General features: G+C 43.8%; 1 protein-coding gene across 1 annotated transcript in view; it reads right to left on the reverse strand.

Annotated features, from left to right (window-relative positions):
• The window catches only part of LOC132883584 (gastrula zinc finger protein XlCGF26.1-like), a 101273-nt gene that overhangs the window by 53945 nt on the left and 27100 nt on the right, over positions 1-20228 (reverse strand). The window contains exons 2-3 of the mRNA XM_060917376.1: positions 19350-19502; positions 10058-10207 (exon numbers count right to left, since the gene is read on the reverse strand). Coding sequence (XP_060773359.1) covers positions 10058-10207; positions 19350-19502 — 303 coding nt within the window. The remainder of the gene's footprint in view (positions 1-10057; positions 10208-19349; positions 19503-20228) is intronic.

Below are 20228 nucleotides of genomic sequence, written 5' to 3' on the forward strand. Positions count from 1 at the left end.
GAGCAAAAGGTACGGTAGATGTAGGAGTCCGACAGATCAATCCAATTTTGTCCTGGCAGTCTTGACATGTAATTTAGATGAGGTATGTCTCCCCCCCGTAATTAAGCAATGTTTATCCACTGTTGTGATTCCATTAAGTCATAAACTTTTAATCGCCTGCTGGTGTTGAACAGCATCTAAATACCTTAAGTTTTTCCTTGTATTGTGGATGGGGACTTGTATCCGACAGTGAGCCACTGTCCGCCAAACCCGGTTCCTTATTTCCACCCCGGTCGCGTCGTCTCCCTCCCACTTGCCAAGTTGACAGGAGTTATATCTCCTCTTGGTCCGGGGTGGAAGGGGTGCTCACCACTTTCACTGGGAATCCTCACAAAGCCATGTCCCTCATTGCCTCCACCACACCCTGGTACAGTCGAGCACCATTTTTGTAGAATACTCGCATCTTTGCAGGATATGGAGTCTGAAACTTTATTTGCTTTTCTTTCAGCATTTTCTTAGCTTCGGCATATTCATCGTATTTCCTCAGCACCTCTGATGGGAAGTCGTGATCAATGTAGAAACGAGTATCATTACAAAACACTTCTTTTTTCTGCTATGCTTGCCGGAGAACCTCCTCTTTCGTCTGGTAGCTCCCAAATTTAACCAAAATAGACCGAGGTCAAGCCTGATTGTTGCGCTTCGGTTGCAGAGCTCGATGGGCTCATTCAATTCCGAGGTCCCGATCACAGGGGAGGTCAAGCACGTCTTTCAATGAGTGGTCAAGAAAACCAGCCATATCGCTGCCCTCTTTATTTTCCGGTATCCCGTAGATCCTTACGTTGTCTCTCCATGCTCGACCCTCCTGGTCAATTAGCTTAGCCTCCAGATTAGCTTGGTGCTGTGCTAGCTTCTTAATTAATGTTGATGCTGCCTGAATTACCATCTCTGTTTCTTTGATTCTCTCCTCCGCTTCATCTAGTCTGTTGTTTGCTCTCTTTAACTCTTTTTTAATGTCTGATAGCTGTGCCCGGTTGTCTTTTCTGAACTCCCATATTTCTTTGAGAATACTTTGCAGGCTAGTTTCAGAGCCATCATCATCATCATGTAGGTCCAGTCCGAGGGGGTTTTGGCTTCGGTTATCTTGTCTTATTTCGGACTCGCTTTCCATCATATTTGTAGTTGTCCTACTTCTAGTAGTAACCCCTCTCTACATTGTGAAGCAAAACATGCACTTGAGTTGATAAAATAGACTTTTGGGGGTTATTTCAAAAACCGTCAGGGAGCTCGTAAACTACGCTGCCATCTTCTCTATGGTGGAACCGGAAACCACAATTTGAGATCTTATGCTAAAAAGTCATGTCATCACTGTGACATCACCAGTAACATACATAATTTACTCACATGTAAATAAGTGTCATTTATTTATATACACACACACACCGGTGACAAATATAAAACCTGAATAACCAAGTCAAGAAACATAAAATAATAAAGCTCAACACTTAGCATTGCCTATACCTATATTCCTGAAACAAGTAGTCATACCACTGAGTAAATAAACCCATGGTAACCCTCGTCAAGGGTTAAACTATTGACCAAACCTCTCTAAGATCCTCGTAAAGGTTGTACCTCAACAATTAGGTCATACTTGAACAGGAATTACTTATAGTAAGTATTTAGGCCTCATCACAGTACAGAGACAGTTCTGGTTAATGTAGTAAAAGTTAATCTCTCGACTTCCAGAAGGAACGGTGGAATGGGTCCAGTGTCATCGCCCGGCATCGCTAGAATGAGCCATCAAGTTGGTGGAGGACCATCTGGAGGGAGTTCTGACAGCAGGCAGATGGGGAGGCGGTTCTGATGGCAGGTGGATGGGGGGGCCTCTCCTCATTTCCTTTCTCTCTCTATTTGCCTTCCCCACCCCGGTCACCCACCGCGGAGACGGAGGTGGGGCTAGCTCCTCCCCAGCCGGTCCATCACACCTGTGGTGTCCTTCCATCTCCCTCTTCCGTGTCTGTGTCTTCTCCCCCTCAGGTGAGTGATGCCCATAATACCAGTGCAGAGGGAAAGCCTGGGCTGGTGTGCTAGTGCAATGGGGAGACGGAGCATCTCCAGAGTCAGGGTTCCGCGATGGAGGTGGGAGCTGTGATCCGGATCCCCAATGCACCAGAGACTGCCCCAATCAGGCCATTAGATTGGTCAGCACAAGGATATTGCTTTATTTTAGTTCTGGTGGACTATGCAATGCGATATTCAGAAGCAGTGCCTCTCCACAATATCTCAGCACACAATATTGTGGAAGCGCTCTTCTGTATTATCTCCCGGGTTGGGATTCCGAAAGAAATCCTGACAGACCACGGCACTTTGTTTATGTCAGGGGTGTCAAACTCATTTTGGTTCAGGGGCCACATACAGCCCATCTGATCTCAAGTGGTCCGGACCAGTAAAATAATTGCAAAATAACCTTTGTCAACTCCAAATCTTTAGCATTGTTTTTTTCAGTAGGCTATGCTTTATGCTTCAGCCTACATTTGTAGTCTACAGAATCACTGATCACAAGGGATCTAGATTATTACATATTTATTCACAGAGAGGCCAATGGATTTGAAATAAAATGCATTTCACTCTCAAACAACCGGTTTATTTTTATACAGTTGAGCGAATACATTTTTACATCTGACCACCTGACCCAACTCCCCACACTAATGTTAGCAAAGGCAGACTGCTTTTCAGGGCACACGACTTCTGCAGCCTTCAGCATGCATTTTTTTCACAAGTTCACCATCAGAAAATGGCTTGGATGCTTGCACCAACTCGTTTGCAATAAGGTAGCTAGCTTTCACTGCTCCATCACTGACCTCACAGCTGCGAGTAAATGCAGACTGCTGTTTCTTCAGACCAGCTAACAATTCGTTTATCTTCTCTTTTCTTAATTGTCCATACAAATTGTGACATTTTTCTTTATGATAAGTCTCATAGAGGCACTGAATATTATATTCTTTGAGCACTGCAACCTGTTGATTACATACCAAGCACACTGGTTTTATGTTCACCTCTCGTCTCGTCTCGTCTTCTTCCGCTTATCCAGGACCGGGTCGCGTTATGTTATGCGTTATGCGTTATGCGTTATGTTCACCTCTGTGAATAAATAATACTCAGTCTATTTTTCCTGGAAAACTCTGCACTCTACGTCAACTTTTCTTCTTTTTGACAAAGACATTTTGGTAATGGGGGTATCACTCTTGATAATTTTGATAGCAACTTAATAGTGGTGAGGCAAGACTGCCATTCATGGAATCAGACAGCATATCTGGGCAAGTTGCTAAAATGTGCTGTTTATTTCCTGATCTCTTGTTATGTCAGTGCTGCTTTTTTTGGCTGCCCCTAGCGGCTGAAATGAGCATTTCGGTTATTTCTTTAAAAATTCACAAGTCGTCACAGGAATGGGCTAGAGATTTACTTTTTTTTTTTTTACATCCTTAGAAATTTTTTTCTCTACAAGTCTGGGGCTGGATTAAACCATCTAGCGGGCCGGATTCGGCCCGTGGGCCATATGTTTGACACCCCTGGTTTATGTCATGCACACTGCATGAACTGTATGAGTTGTTGGGAATTAAATCTATCCGCACCAGCGTTTATCACCCACAAATGGATGGTTTGGTAGAGAGGTTTAATCAAACACTTAAAAACTTAATTTGAAAGTTTGTAAGTGAAGACGCATGTAATTGGAACAGATGGCTCGAGCCCCTGTTATTTGCAGTATGAGAGGTCCGGCAAGCCTCCACGGGATTTTCCCCGTTTGAATTATTATATGGCCGAAAGCCGCGCGGCATCTTGGACATGCTGCAGGAAAATTGGGAGGAGGGACCTTCACATCGTAAGAATGAAATTCAATACATTCTCGACCTGCGCACAAAGCTCCACGCCCTCACGCACTTAGCCCAGGAGAATTTGCAGCAGGCACAAGAACGTCAAACCCGGCTGTACAACAGGGGCACACGCCTTAGAGAGTTCATTCAGGGAAATAAAGTACTCGTGTTATTGCCCACGTCAAGTTCCAAATTAGTCGCCAAGTAGCAAGGGCCCTTCGAGGTCATACGGCGAGTCGCGGATGTTGACTATGAAGTGAGGTGAATGGATAGGGGCAGGGCTATACAAATATACCACCTCAACCAATTAAAACAATAGAAAAAGGGAGTCCCTGTGGTGTTGGTGTCAGTAGTTCCGGAGAAGGCGGAGCTGGGGCTGGAGGTAAAAACAACCAAAACCACAACCTGAACCGCTCCAGTCCCTTGTGGAGACCACCTCTCACCAGAAAAAACTCACAGAGGTGGCCAAGTTGTAGGAGGAATTTTCTGATGTGTTCTCGCCCCTTCCCGGCTGCACCCACCTCATAGAACACCACACTGAAATGCCCCCAGGGGTGGTGGTGCATAGCCACCCTTACCACTTACCCGAACACAATAAAAGGTGATTTGGGACAAACTCAAGGCCATGCTCGGCATGGGCATAATTGAGGAGTCACACAGCGACTAGAGCAGCCCAGTGGCCTTGGTGCCCAAGGCTGGCGGGTCAGTCCAGTTCTGTGTGGACTATAGAAAAGTCAACACAATGTCTAAATTCAACGTGTACGCAATGCCTCACATTGATGAGTTGCTCATCAATATTTTATTCAACCAAAACTTTCAACACTGCATTGGCTCCCAGTCAAATTTCGTATTGATTATAAAATACTACTATTGACCTTTAAAGCACTGAATGGTCTCACACCACAGTACCTGAGCGAACTTCTGGTCCTTTATGACCCACCACGCCTACTTGGATCAAAAGGTGCAGGCTATCTGCTGGTACCTCGTATAGTGAAGGCTACATCAGGGGGCAGAGCCTTTTCTTACAAAGCCCCACAGTTATGGAACAGCCTTCCAAGTAATGTTCAGGAATCAGACAGTCTCAGTGTTTAAGTCTAGGCTGAAAACATATCTGTTTAGTCAAGCCTTTTGTTAATGGTGTTGATGAGGTAAAGGAGTAGATCTGGAGGGTCCCAAGACATAGTGTTTTGGTAAACTGGGATGTATGGATGCTGTCAGTCCCCCACTCACTCACTCGAGTTTGTTGACGGTGTAGTGGCTGCTGCTTTATGTCCCGGGGCTCCCTCATGCCTGTGTTACCTTCTGGCTCTCCCCTTTTAGTTATGCTGTCATAGTTAGTTTTTGCCAGAGTCCCTGCTTGTACTCAGTGAAAAATGTATACTGTTCCTACTTATTCAGGTGACATTGGGCATACCTAACAACCTGTTTTCTCTCTCTTCCCTTCCACCATCTGTCCCTCTGAGTTACATGTCAATCCTGAGATTGAGATGCTGACCTTTTCTGCTCCTTGGAGACCTGCCTGATCCATCCTGATGCCCCATGTCTGGCTGGAGTCTCACCACATAGCTCCTGTGGAGGACGGCCCCATATGGACAGTTGAAAGTCACACTTGGAAGACACTCTGGACACTTACAGTGATGCTTTTATGGCTGAGGACTACAGTTGACTTGGTAACTTTAGGACTGCAGTTGTCAGTTGAACAGTTTTGTACTCAAGTTTCCATCAGTGAAGAGTTTATAACATCAACAAAACTGACTTCTTGTTAAAACTGTTAATGTTATAGTCATGTTGTCTGTTGTTGCCCAAATGAGGATGGGTTCCCTTTTGAGTCTGGTTCCTCTTGAGGTTTCTTCCTCATGTCGATTGAGGGAGTTTTTCCTTGCCACCGTCACCATAGGCTTCATCATTGGGGATAGATTAGGGATAAAATTAGCTCATGTTTTAAGTCATTCAAATTCTGTAAAGTTGCTTTGCGACAATGTCTATTGTTAAAAGCGCTATACAAATAAACTTGACTTGACTTTTATTTTCTACTTCGCCTCCATTCTATGGTGTAATATACACTGGTGAACTGGGAATGTGTTAGGAATTAAAGTATGTAGCTGAGAGTTACCAGATGTAGTATTATTTATTGAACTTAAATCTCATCTCATCCCATTATCTCTAGCCGCTTTATCTTGTTCCACAGGGTCGCAGGCAAGCTGGAGCCTATCCCAGCTGACTACGGGTGAAAGGCGGGGTACACCCTGGACAAGTCGCCAGGTCATCACAGGGCTGACACATAGACACAGACAACCATTCACACTCACATTCACATCTACGGTCAATTTAGTGTCACCAGTTAACTAACTGTGGGGGAAACCAGAGCACCCTGAGGAAACCCACGCAGACAACATGCAAACTCCGCACAGAAAGGCCCTCGCCGGCCACGGGGCTCGAACCCGGACCTTCTTGCTGTGAGGCGACAGCGCTAACCACTACACCACCGTGCTGCCCACAGTTCATCATGTTACAGGCTTTTTTCTTGTGGCTTACAAATATAAAATTGTTTAAAAATGTTGTTTGTTTAAAATGTGGGCATGTCCCTGCATGAGGATGAAGCTTATTTCATTCCTTCTTGAGAATGGAACTGTCAAGTCAAGTTTTGGGTAAACTGACATTTTTCTATAGCTGTACCAGCATTGTGTGTTCATACAGTCCATACGTTACATGACACCATGGGCGCCACCAGGGGGGGAAAGGTTAGAACAATTCTAGGGGCCCAGCACTGCCATGGGGCCCTTTAAGGGGCTGATAATATGCTTTTAATGATTTTAATAAGACTTTTGAAATAACAACAATGCAATATTCCATCTGGTAAAATGAGCTAATTGAACAAGGTTGTCTATTTCTTGAGTTCTTCAACATATTGTCATTTAACCCTCCCCCTTTTGCGAAATGGTACGGTCCAGTTCTGGTAGAAGCGTGATGTGTTAAATCTGTGTGCTGATCGGTGTAATGCTACTTGCTGCTGTGTCGCAGTGCAGCAGCCAGCCAGCCAGCAGTGGAGTGCGTACAGTCTATGATCGCTAAATATGAAGAGTGGCTGTCAAAAACGTAAAGAAAGGCAGCTGAAAGCTGAGAGGGACCGGAGAGGCAGGCAACTGGTCACTCAGTTTTTCCCAAAGAAAGGTAGCTATCGCTCACGTGTGTTCAAAATATTAATGAATGGTAAATGAACAGTATGAACGTGGTTGGATTAGCCTATCAAGAGAACACTTTTACAGTTTGTACAGTGACATTTTTCCATTTTAATAACTGAACTGACTTGTGTGATAAACAAGATGAAATATTACGTTACGTTACGAAATTGTGATTACTGATGTTTTCTGGAACTCTCTGGCACTGAAGTAGCCTATAAAGAATGTATATCTTATAAATCCATACAGATACAGTGATGCATGCAAGTTGTGTCAACACATGAACGAATGAACTCCATACTAAGTAGCCCAATTTTGCACACTTGAATGAAGAAGAGTTCAAAGCAGTGTGTTAAATAATGTTGGTTATGTTTATTTACAGTCAACTCAATAATAGCTGCTCATCATTCACCATTTTATTTCCTTTTTTCTTATGTATGGGCTTATATTGGCCTGAATTATCTCATCTCATCTCATTATCTCTAGCCGCTTTATCCTGTTCTACAGGGTCGCAGGCAAGCTGGAGCCTGTCCCAGCTGACTACGGGCGAAAGGCGGGGTACACCCTGGACAAGTCGCCAGGTCATCACAGGGCTGACACATAGACAACCATTCACACTCACATTCACACCTACAGTCAATTTAGAGTCACCAGTTAACCTAACCTGCATGTCTTTGGACTGTGGAGGAAACCGGAGCACCCGGAGGAAACCCACGCGAACATGGGGAGAACATGCAAACTCCGCACAGAAAGGCCCTCACCGGCCGCGGGGCTCGAACTCAGACCTTCTTGCTGTGAGGCGACAGTGCTAACCACTACACCACCGTGCCGCCGGCCTGAATTATGTCTGGGCTTATTCTGCCATCTACTGGTCAAACAATATAAAAGTGTAAATTAGAAAACAAGATCAAAAACTCCTGGCCCATGGAGGGGCAACCAATAGATAGTTTTTACTGACATCACGGCATTCCGGGGAACGCCCTCCAGCTGCCATCTTGTGGGTCAAACAAAACGGACCATCGCCATTACCGACTATGTTATCTCGGACAAATTTATGAAGTTATATAGTCAGTTTTCTAAAATAAAGATCAATGTCAGCAAAATCAAGCAAACAGAAGTATATAGATACATTAGACGACATCTCACGACAATGGTATGCAGCCAAACTGGCCTTGATTGGGGGAATTGACCCCTATGAAGTGGACAAAGATGCATTTTCAAGTGACTATGCAGGGCTGCCAAAGCCTGAAACTGCCAAAGCCTGCTCCAAAGCCTGAAACTGACTTCATCAAACTTTAAAGGCTGTCTGATATATACAACTTTATATATTCTACAGCGCGCCTTTTGGCGGATACCGCCTTTTTCACGGCTGAATCGCGCAGATCCGATTTTTTTTTAGGGGGGGCGTTGGAGTGTCTGATTATAATTTCAAAGTAAATTCTGTATTAAAATTACTAAATAAGCAAATCCGTTACAGTCCGTGAAACAGGAAGTGTAAGGATGAGAAAAAAACAGTTTAAATCGGGAAGCTGCGCACATTTGCACAGCCCGAGCGGTGTGCAGGACTGCGCAAATGTGCGCAGCTTTCCGATTTAAACTGTTTTTTTCTCATCCTTATATTTCCTGTTTCATGGACTGTAACAGATTTGCTTATTTAGTAATTTTAATACAGAATTTACTTTGAAATTATAATCAGACACTCCAACGCCCCCCCTAAAAAAAAAAAAAAAATCGGATCTGCGCGATTCAGCCGTGAAAAAGGTGGCATCTGCCAAAAGGCGCGCTGTTTGCATCCCTGGGATTAAACACAAATCAAATCATACAGAATAGACCTAAAATGTTTTTCAAAAATGACCCTTGCGTGAGTGAAGTGACAAGTGTCAAATAGAAATGTGACAAACGAGCGATATTAAGTGTACATTACAATGTAAACGTACACTCAGCGGTTCCAGTTAGGCATTCTCTAGAGATTGTTTACATGATGTTTTGGTTTCCAAAAACAAACTTAAACACAACTGATTGTTTATTTAAACAACTTACCACTTATAAAATGATCGGAGCAGACTTTGCTGTGTTTGGAAGGCTGATAATCCTTGCGGTTGATTCTTGTAAGCCATAGATTTCTCCTTTGTATGCTGAGTTTCTTTGTTTGCTCGCCTTCGTGCTCCCGTACAGTGGGAATTCCATAAAAGCTCCGCTTGACGTCATCATCTGACCTATTACGACAGCCGTGAATACAACAGGTGTGCACCATTGCTAGCTTTAAATAGCCTGCTTGGGTTCTTTTGAAGACTTTGTACTCGCGCATTACAATGTGTGCTCAGTGACCCGTACGGTAAGCTTGACCCACAAGATGGCCACCACTAGGGAATCCCCGACTCTGTGACGGCATGTGAAAACTATCTATAGTCTAACTCTGCTTACGCTCAAATTTCTGTCTAGACACACTTTGCTTTGAACATATTCCCTTTTTGCAGAACAGTACACACAGCTTTCTACCTAACACATAACAATCCATGGGATTTTCATAGGTATTTTGATGCTGGGTAGAAAACTTTTTCTATGATTTATTAGCAGTCACATCACACATTTCACTACCAATTGTCCTAGCACAAGAAGGCATGTGGCAAAATCTTGAATTTTCATTTGTGTAAAATTGTGTAAATTTGTGTAAATGCACCAGAATTAGTCACTGACCAGTTTTCACCTAGTCCCTGGTAGGTTAATACATAAAATGTAATAAAGTCATGACAATGACTTGACAGTGGTCAAGGTCCATGGGCTATCAAAAGTCAAATAATGACAATAGTGCAATTGTCACAAGGGTGGACAAAGTTGGGGGGCCCAAAATTCTAATCTTTCATGGGGCCCAAAATTTCTGGCGGCGCCCGTGTGACACCATGCTATGTGACAAGTATAAAATATAAAATGTTGAGCAGAAACAACTGACCTTGATTTTGGATCAAGAATGTCAAGAAAAGATATAAGTGATGAAGATTTTTTATTATTATTGGCGCTACTGCAACTTACCGTGGACAGGTTCTCAGATTTGATTTCTCTAGATATCTTTAGTCTTTCTACAGTGCCATCTCTTGATGTGCTTGTGGAGGTCAGGTCGAGAGGTGTATGAAACTGGACAAAGGGAACAGGAGACAACTTGCAAGAGAACATCATTCCTTTCTGGATCAGAAAAAATGGAAATAAGTTAGAAACTCAGTTTCAAATGCAGCAAAATATTTTTGAGTAGACAAAATAATAGATTAAAAAAAAACAACAATCTGAATGTAACATCTGTAGTCACTTGATATTAGATACAGTGCCTAGTCCATTTGAGCCTATGCACAATTTGAAATCTTATGTTAACAAAATCATGTAAAATATCGTTTGTGATCCCTCTGTAGTTGCTGCAGAGGTCTTTGGGCCCCTTCTTCCAGAAGGGAAGAATGACATCTTGCAGCCAGTCCGCCGGGATGGTCTCGTTACTCCAGATGGCAGTAAACAGTTGTTGGACCTGACCTGCTACTGCAGCAGCAACTCTAGGGCGATTCTGTTGGCCCCTGCGGCCCAGCCAGGTTTGAGTTTCCGTATGGCCTTGACCACTTCAGCTAGAGTTGGGGGACCAGTAGGGACAGAATTGTCCTCCCTGGCTGAGGCAGCTAGTTCTTCCAGCTGGGGAGAGGGGGGTGGTGCTGGACAGTTGAGCAAGCTCTGAAAATGCTCCCTCCACTGCTCCATCTGTTTATCTGGAGTGTCTGGGATAGTTCCATCCATGGCTTTCACGCAGGCGGTAGGTGGTGATGTCTTCTCAGAGAGGGTCCTTCGGGTCCTGTAGAGGGAGCCTTGATTGGGTCACTGTCAGCCCCTGCAGAACTTGATCAGGCAACTGAATGCTTAAAATCAACATTCTGCCATACCTTAGATAATGTAGCTCCTCTTAAAAGGAAAATGGTCAGAAACAAAAAAATTAGCACCCTGGTATAATGATGGCACTCGCACATTAAAATAGACCACTTGAAAATTGGAATGTAAATGCCGTCAAACAAAATTGGTAGTGTTCAAATTAGCTTGGAAGGGGAGCTCCTTTAAGTATAGAAAAGCTCTTAGTGCTGCTAGATCAACATATCTCTCCTCCCTAATAGAAGATAACAAAAATAATCCTAGATTCCTATTTAATACTGTAGCAAAATTAACCAGGAATAAGTCCACTATAGACACATGCACACCTGTAGTATGTAGTAGCAACGATTTCATGAATTTTTTTAATGACAAAATTGAGAATATCTGACAAAAAATTCAAACTACTAATTTAAGGTCAGACAATGTAAGTGACCCTGTAGTTAACAATATAATTAGAAAGTTTTACTCCCCTAAAAGAAACTGAATTACTTTCATTAATCTCTGCACCAAAAGCTTCAACTTGCATACTAGAACCCTTACCTACACATCTATTCAAACAGATAATACCTGGAGTAATTGAACCGCTTCTAAAAATAATTAATTCTTCTCTTACGATTGGCTATGTACCCAAATCCTTTAAACTTGCAGTTATCAAACCCCTGATTAAAAAACCTGACCTTGATCCCTGTCAGCTGTCCAATTATCGGCCAATATCAAACCTCCCCCTTATCTCCAAGATCCTTGAAAAAGCTGTGGCACAGCAGTTATTCTCATATTTACATAGGAATAACATCCATGAAATGTATCAGTCAGGATTTAGACCTCATCCTAGCACAGAGACAGCACTGGTTAAAGTAGTAAATGACCTACTGTTGGCGTCTGATCAGGGCTGTGTCTCGCTACTTGTGTTGCTTGACCTTAGTGCAGCATTTGATACCACTGATCATTCCATTCTTCTGGATAGACTAGAAAATTTTGTAGGTGTTAAGGGAATGGCCCTCTTCTGGCTCAGCTCTTACTTAACTGATCGCTATCAGCATGTTGATATAAATGGTGATATTTCTAGACGTACCGAGGTAAAGTTTGGTGTTCCACAAGGTTCTGTCTTGGGTCCACTACTTTTTTCTTTATATATGTTACCTCTGGGTGATGTTATTCGTAAACATTGTATTAGTTTCCACTGTTATGCTGATGATACACAGTTGTATGTTTCTGCAAAACCTGATGAGAGACACCAGCTTAATAGAATTGAGGAATGCTTACTGGATGCTTATTAATTTCCTTCTGCTTAACTCTGACAAGACTGAAGTACTTGTACTCGGACCACATACAGCTAGAAGTAAGTTTTCTGATTACACAGTGACTCTGGATGGCCTTTCTGTTTCTTCATGTGCAGCAGTAAAAGACCTCGGAGTGATTATTGACCCCAGTCTTTCATTCGAAACTCACACTGATAACATCACCCGGATAGCTTTCTTTCATCTCAGAAATATTGCAAAGATAAGAAATTTAATGTCACTATGTGACACGGAAAAACTAGTTCATGCTTTCGTTCCCTCCAGGTTGGATTATTGTAATAAAATAATAATAATAATAAATTTTATTTATAATGCACTTTCTATTGTTAAAATCTCAAAGTGCTACAAAAGGTGGATAAAAAGGGAAGTTAAAAAAAGGGTTGCAATAAAAAAAGTATTGCAATAAAAAATAAAAGGAAGCAGAGGCAATAAAATAAAAATAAAAAGAAGGAACAAGATTAACAGTAGGCCAATTTAAAAAGATGTGTTTTTAAGTGCCTTTTAAAGGTTTCTGTAGGCTGTGGGGCCCTTAGATGGTCAGGGAGGGCGTTCCACAGCCTTGGAGCAGCACAGGAAAAGGCCCTGTCACCCATACTGTGGAGTTTGGTTCTGGGTATGTGGAGGGTATTTGTGTTTATGGACCGGAGGGAGCGTGTGTTGACCTGGGGGGTGAGGAGTTCTTGTAGGTAGTGGGGGGCATTTCCATTTATGCACTGGTGGGTGAGAAGTGAGACCTTGTACTGGATTCTGAAATGGACCGGGAGCCAGTGAAGGTTTTTCAGAATGGGGGTGATGTGTTCATGTTTGCGCACCCTCATCAGGATCCTGGCAGCAGAGTTCTGGATGTATTGAAGCCTCTGGATGTTCTTGCCAGGAATCCCGATGAGGAGTGCATTGCAGTAGTCCAGTCTGGAGGAGACAAAGGCGTGGACGAGCTTCTCTGCATCTCCCAGGCTGAGTAAAGGACGGAGTTTGGCTATGTTTCTGAGGTGATAGAAGGCTGTCTTACAAAGATGTTTGATGTGGATGTCAAAGGTGAGGTGTGAGTCCATTTTAACACCCAAGTTAGTGACAGCTGTGGATAAGGGGATGTTTTGGCCAGAGAAGGAGATGCTGGTGATGGTGGAAGAGCGGAGCTGATGAGGAGTGCCAACCAGTATTGCTTCTGTTTTGGATCTGTTTAGTTGTAGAAAATTGTGTCTCATCCACGCCTCAATCTCCTCCAGACAGGTGGCCAGGGTGGATGTTGGCTGGGGAACAGATGAGGTGGGGGTTGTCCTGAGGTAGAGCTGGGTGTCATCGGCGTAGCAGTGGAAGGAGATACCATGTCTGGTGATGATATGTCCAAGGGGGAGCATGTAGATCAGGGCTATTCAATTAGTTTTCCTTCTGGGCCACATTTTGAATCCAAGAGCTTGAGCTGGGCCACAAGTTCTCCGAGGTCACTAACAAGTGGCACAGCCGATTATCTATCTATTTATTATTATTATTATTATTATTATTATTATTATTATTATTGTTATTATTATTATTATTATTATTATTATTATTGTCAAAATAAATAATGTCTAGCCTGCCCTATATTCTATTATGTCTATTATATTTCAATCCAACATTGAAGAGGCCTAATCAAAATTCACTTGAACAACACTCTTTATTGTGCCCTTTATTTAAAACAAACAAAAAATTCAACATTTATCAACATTTCTCACTGTTCATTAGGCTACTGAACAGAACATTAGCCCACTGCTGCCTTCAGTGTGAGAAGTGGCATTTTTTGTTTTGCACAAGATCTGTGATGTTTGGTGCATAAGATGTCAACCCAATCCGAAGGCACTGGTGAAGTTTGTTGTCAGTTAGGGAGCACCGATAACTGTTCTTAATTGCGTTCACATGTGAAAAGCTCGATTCGCAAGTGTATGTTGATCCAAACATACTGAGCACGAAGATTGCCACTTTCTTGGTGTTGGGGAATTGGTGTGAGTTCAAATCACTCCAGAACTTTGCTGGCCCATCGTTGCGAAGCACCCCAGCCATGGTAGCAGATGACTGCATGTCAACAAGTTCAAGAATGAATTTACCCTCGTCGATGGAAGGGACCGCTTGCTTTGCTCTGGCAGATAAGTCTCCTTCTTTTGCAGCAGTGAATGGGTCTCTGGCAAAGGCCATAACCTCCGTGGGCAGAGCAAGTCCATCCAGTCGAGCAGCAAAATTTTCGTTCAGCTTTGCAATGAAATCCCTCATCACGTCTGTGATTTGTGTCGGGGATGCGATGTATTCGCGGAGCGTCGGGAAATGCAACATTCTGCCTGTAAGGTCAGTGGCGAAAAGATCCAATTTGACGGGGAATGCCCTCATCTGTTCCACAAGATCAATGACCGTTTTATCTCTGCCTTGTAATGCCAAATTTAGGTCATTCAGATGCTTGAATATGTCGTTTAGAAAGCACACAGCAGACATGAATGCATCATCACGCATGCGATTCAAGTGGATATGCGCTTTCCTGTGCTTGTTGTTGCGCAGAAAAACCGCTATCTCCTCTCGGAGATGACAGAAGCGATCCAGTGCTCGGCCTTTGGACAGCCATCGGACATCGTTGTGCAAAAGGAGATCGTAATGGTCTGCATTCATTTCTGCCAACAGCTGACGGAACAAGCGATGTTGGAGGCTTGACGTGGATCGAATAAAGTTAATTATAGCCATCACATCATCCATCACTTCTTTCAGCTCCCCGCTTAGCTTTGAACACAGCACTGCCTGGTGCACAATGCAGTGCACATATTTCAAGTCAGGTGAGATAGCAGACCAACGCGCTACCAACCCACTTTTTTTGCCTGTCATGGATGGAGCCCCATCAGTCACAAGCATGCACACACGTTTCATGTCCAGACCGTTGTCCCTGAAGAAAGATGAAATTTTGTCAAAAATCACCTCGCCCGTTGTGTGTTCTTCTAACGGCAGTAAGCCGAGCAGCTCCTCTCGAAAGATTGTGCCATCATAAAAGCGCACATATATGCACAATTGTGCTGTATCACTTTGATCTGTTGACTCGTCTACAGCTACAGACATCACGTCAGCTTTTTTCAGATCATTTAGCAGCGAGTCAAATGCTTGGGTAGCAAGTATTTCTACTCTACGACTGTTAGAGGTGTCTGACAAGGGGACGTTTTTGAGAGCTGACACCACATTTGTTTTTATTTTTTCATCACTTATGACCTCCTCCACCATGGCCAACGCACATTCTTTCACTGTTTCGGAGACGGTGAATGGCATTTTCTTTTTAGCCAAAATCCAAGCTACCCTCAGAGATGCTGATGTAGCTCTTTCTTGAGAGGTGCAAGCTCTTACCATGGTTGTCGTGCTCCGAGAGTAAGACGCGATCAGGCTCTGTACTTTAGCAGCCCTCTCTGCAGATCCCTCCGGGAAGTTCACGCGGAATGTTGGGTGTTTTTCCAGGTGGTGTCTCCGAATATTGTAATCTTTTAGCACAGAAATGCATTCGTTGCATATCAAACACATTGGTTTGGCGTTGGCAGTCGGCAAAATAAACAAATATTTCTCAGTCCATGCTGGGTTGAATCGACGATTCTCGTCCTCAATTTTTCGCTTACATGTAGAGAGAGACATGTTTGTTTCTTTCTTTTTTTAAACAGTGCCTAGCTTAAAATACAGCACGTCTTTGTATGCAGCATGTTGCTAGGGACTCATATGTTGCTAGTGTCGCTAGTTCCGCTCTTCCACACATACCACTCTTCCGCTTTTCCGCACACTTGATAGAGTATGCATAGGCTATTTGTTGTTTCCATTTGAACATACTGAGTTAACAGTAGCTGGGAAATAACAAACGTGCAAAATAATTATTACAATATTATCTATTTATTTTTATCAGGTAATGAAAATGCATGTACTAAGTTTTGGAGACTCGTGGTATTGGCCTATACGGAATTAGTGACGCATCACGTCAGCCGCGTCCGGGCCGCATCTGGGTCGCGTGTGGGCCGCATGTGGCCCGCGGGCCGCCATTTGAATAGGCCTGGTGTAGTGGCTGGCTGCTTTATGTCCCGTGGCTCCCTCATGCCTGTGTTACCTTCTGGCTCTCCCCTTTTAGTTATGCTGTCATAGTTAGTTGCCGGAGTCCCTGCTTGTACTCAGTGCAATATATATACTGTTCCTACTTATTCAGGTGCCATTGGGCATACCTAACAACCTGTGTTTTCTCTCTCTTCCCCCCCCCCCCCAAATCTGTCCCTCTGAGTTACATGTTGGTCCTGGGATCGAGATGCTGACCTCTTCTGCTCCTCGGACCTTGCCTGATCCATCCTGGAGTCTCATTGTATCGCTCCTGTGGAGGGCGGCCCCATGTGGACAGTTGGGGGTTGTGCCTGGAGGACGCTCTGGACTCTTGCAGTGGCGCTTTTGTGGCTGGGGAATGCAGTTGACTTGCTGACTTTAGGACTGCAGTTGACTTGCTGACTTTGGGACTATGGTTGTCGTAAACGGTTTTGCGCTCGGGTTTCCGTCGGTGGGGGGTTTATAGGATCAACAAAGCTGACTTTATGTTAGGACTGTTAATGTTATAGTCATGTTGTCTGTTGTTGCCCGGATGGGGATGGCTTCCCTTTTGAGTCTGGTTCCTCTCGAGGTTTCTTCCTCATGTCATCTGAGGGAGTTTTTCCTTGCCACCGTCACCACAGGCGTGCTCATTGGGGATAGATTAGGGATAAAATTAGCTCATATTTTAAGTCGTTCAAATTCTGTAAAGCTGCTTTGTGACAATGTTTATTGTTAAAAGCACTATACAAATTTAAAAAAAAAAAAAAAAGAAAAAAAGCCTTGGTCATCTCTATGGGCAGCCACCTCTGCTTCTTCTGCTAGGTTGTCAAGCCAGTTCAGCTTGTCCTTGCAGAGCAGCTTGTTGCGTTTGACGTTAAGACGGCTGCACTCCCTGCGGTTTCCTGCCAGTCTGGCTGTTCTTCTTGCCTCCACAACACTAAGAGTTTCCTCTGGCAGAAAGTCCTTCCTCTTCTTCATTCTCTTGTGCCCAAGCACCCTGGCTGCAGCAGTGATGATGCTTTGCTTGAGGTCGTTCCATAGCTTCTCTGGATTGTCCTCATCTGGGTCTGCAGACAGGGCGACGAAGCGGTTGTGAAGGTTCAGCTGGAAGCGGGCTCCGACTTCAGGAGACCGCAGTTTGGAGATGTCGACCTTGCACTGTGCTTTGGTGGAGTGGTTCCTTTTCAGTCAAAGACAGACCGTCATGGTGAGCAGCCTGTGGTTGGAGTTTCCCAGCTTGGCACTGCGGTAGACACGGCAGTCTGTTGAGGTGTGCCAGCGTCAGCTGGTAAGGATGTGGTTGAGTTTTCCTTGTGTGGCCGTTGTTTCTGATCCAGGTCAGGCTGTGTATGAGCTTGTGCTGGAAGAAGGAGTGCTCTGTTCGTAGGCGAAAGTTGGAGCAGAACTCTAGGAGTCTCATGCCATTGTTGTTGCAGGTGCCAGTTCCATGGGGGCCTATGGTGCTCTCAAACCCGGCTCTATCGGGCCCGGTTGTAGCATTGAGGTCACCAAGGATCCAAACGATGTCGGGTCTGGAGATGTCAGTCACAAGCGATGATAACTGGGTGAAAAACTCGTCCTTTTCCTTGTCTGCTGCCATGTTAGTTGGGGCAGTAGCTGTGGCGTAGGCGGGCGAGGAGCAGTCTGTTGTTCACTGGTTTCCAGTGGACTAGTGCTCGGGAGGCAGGTGGAGCTAGGGCAAGTGCAATCCCTTGGCGATGTTGGCCATCATCCCTGCCCAACCAAAGGAAGTTGTAGTCGTTTGCTACATGTGTGCCAGATCCAGGCCAGCGTACTTCTGTAAGACCTGCTACTGCGACGCTCAGGCATGCCAGTTCGTTGGCAACCAGCTCTGCTGATCCTTCCCTTTTCATGGACAGTACATTCCAGGTTGCATCTCTTATTGCTGCAGTTCCATTAGACTTAACTCATAGGTCCATCCGGTCCATGGTTGGGGTTCCATTGGGGTCAGTCCAGTTTGGGTTCCATATGCAAGGTTTCGTAGCGGGTTTGTTTTATGTGGGGGTTTGCTAACCCATTGCACAACCTCGGCTGGATTTGTAGACCGCCCATCGGGGGCTGAGGCAGTGCGGGTGCTATTAGCCAGCAGCAGCTCCCCTGGGAATCGTCCCACCATGGTTGAACCTGCCAGGAGCGGGGGAAGCCTTTGCAGGGAAACCTGCTAGTTCACTGCCCCGCCCCCAATGGTATCGCAGCCCAGGGTCATTGCAGCAGCCGTTGCCCAGGGAAAACCACTAGGAGGTTAGCATTCTAGCTTTAACAGTGGTAAAATTTAACTGGTGGTAAATATGAGATGGAGGCTTTCACCATGCCTAAACGTTGCTGTACAGTCAACAGTAAAACACATTCATACATTTGTTTCTCCTTGCTCCCTGGAGACTCAGTGAGGTAGCTGAAAATGTCAGGATATGACAACGCCGGCCATTGAGTGAGATCATTAATCTATTCTGATATTTGGCTAAAAGGACATGGACGATCAATACAGCAAAGTTCATCTAAAAACTGACACCTGTCATCAGCTGCCAAAGTACTAATGTAACTTTCCTAATATTTGCTATACTTTTAATGTGTGTGGGTTTTTTTTATGTATTTCCTTGTGAAACACTTGTGGGACTCCATTACCACCATTCAAATTCAAAGGTTTGTTTTCCACCACAAAGGGGTGGTAACCACAACACGGCATGTTGGAGATCACATAATTTCCTGATATATATTTAATGGATTTTTTTTTTTATTCTGTAACAGAGGAAGTGTATATCATAGCAAAGTAAATGACTTCAAAATAAACATACTCGAGTAAAAGTAAAATTATAACTTTAAAAATACTCAAAAAAGTATAAGTACAGAAAAAAAATCAACTTTGTTACAGTTATGAGAATAACTGTAATTAGTTACTTCCATCCCTGGGGATTACTACTAGTAACACCATGCTATGTGACAAGTATAAAATATAAAATGCTGAGCAGAAACAGCTGACCTTGATTTTGGATCAAGATGTCAAGAAAAATTCTAAGTGACTAAGAGGGTTTATTATTGGGGCTACTGCAACTTACTGTGGACAGGTTCTCAGATTTGATTTCTCCAGGTATCTGAAGGCTTTCTGAAGCAGTACCATTTCTTCTTGTGTTTGTGGAGGTCAGGTCAAGAGGTGTATGAAACTGGACACAAGGAGCAGGAGGTGACTTGTAACAGAACATCATTTCTTTCTGAATAAAAAAATGGAAAGAAATAAGTTAGAAACTCAGTTTCAAATGCAGTAAATTATTTTTAGATGGCCCAATGTAAGATTAGCGGTACTAAATTGGCGCCATCTTTAAATAAAGTTTATTATTATTATTATTTTGAATATACAAAATAACAGACAAAGAACAATGAATGCAACATCTGTAGTTACCACAGGTAATACATATGGTGACTGATTGTCCATTGGAGCCTGTGCACAATTTAAGATCTTATGGTAACAAAGTCATGTACTATGGGTAACATATATCATTTACTCACATGGAAGTAAGTGTCATTTACCAATATACACATACTGGTGACAAATTAAATATAAAACCTGAATAACCAAGTGGAGAAACATTTAATAATTAATAATAAAAGTCCTCACTTAGCATTGATTATGTACCTAAATCCTTTAAACAAGCAGTTATACCACTATGTATAAAACTTGACTTCGACACTTGTCAGCTGTCCAACTATAGGCTAATATCGAACCTTCCCTTTATCCCTAAGGTCCTAGAAAATGTTAACATATCATACATGCACAGGCAGGGCCGTTGACAGCTTTGGCTGGGCCCGGGACAAAATAATCTGAGTGGGCCCCCCCACACACACGCGCGCGCACGCACATCGCCACACAGCAACCACCCACACCCAACCCCTCTTTTCACAGTCTCCATTCACTCCAACCCTTAAATAACAGGTATTCC

The sequence above is a fragment of the Neoarius graeffei genome, chromosome 1 (assembly GCF_027579695.1).
Source record: "Neoarius graeffei isolate fNeoGra1 chromosome 1, fNeoGra1.pri, whole genome shotgun sequence".
Lineage (NCBI taxonomy): Eukaryota > Metazoa > Chordata > Actinopteri > Siluriformes > Ariidae > Neoarius > Neoarius graeffei.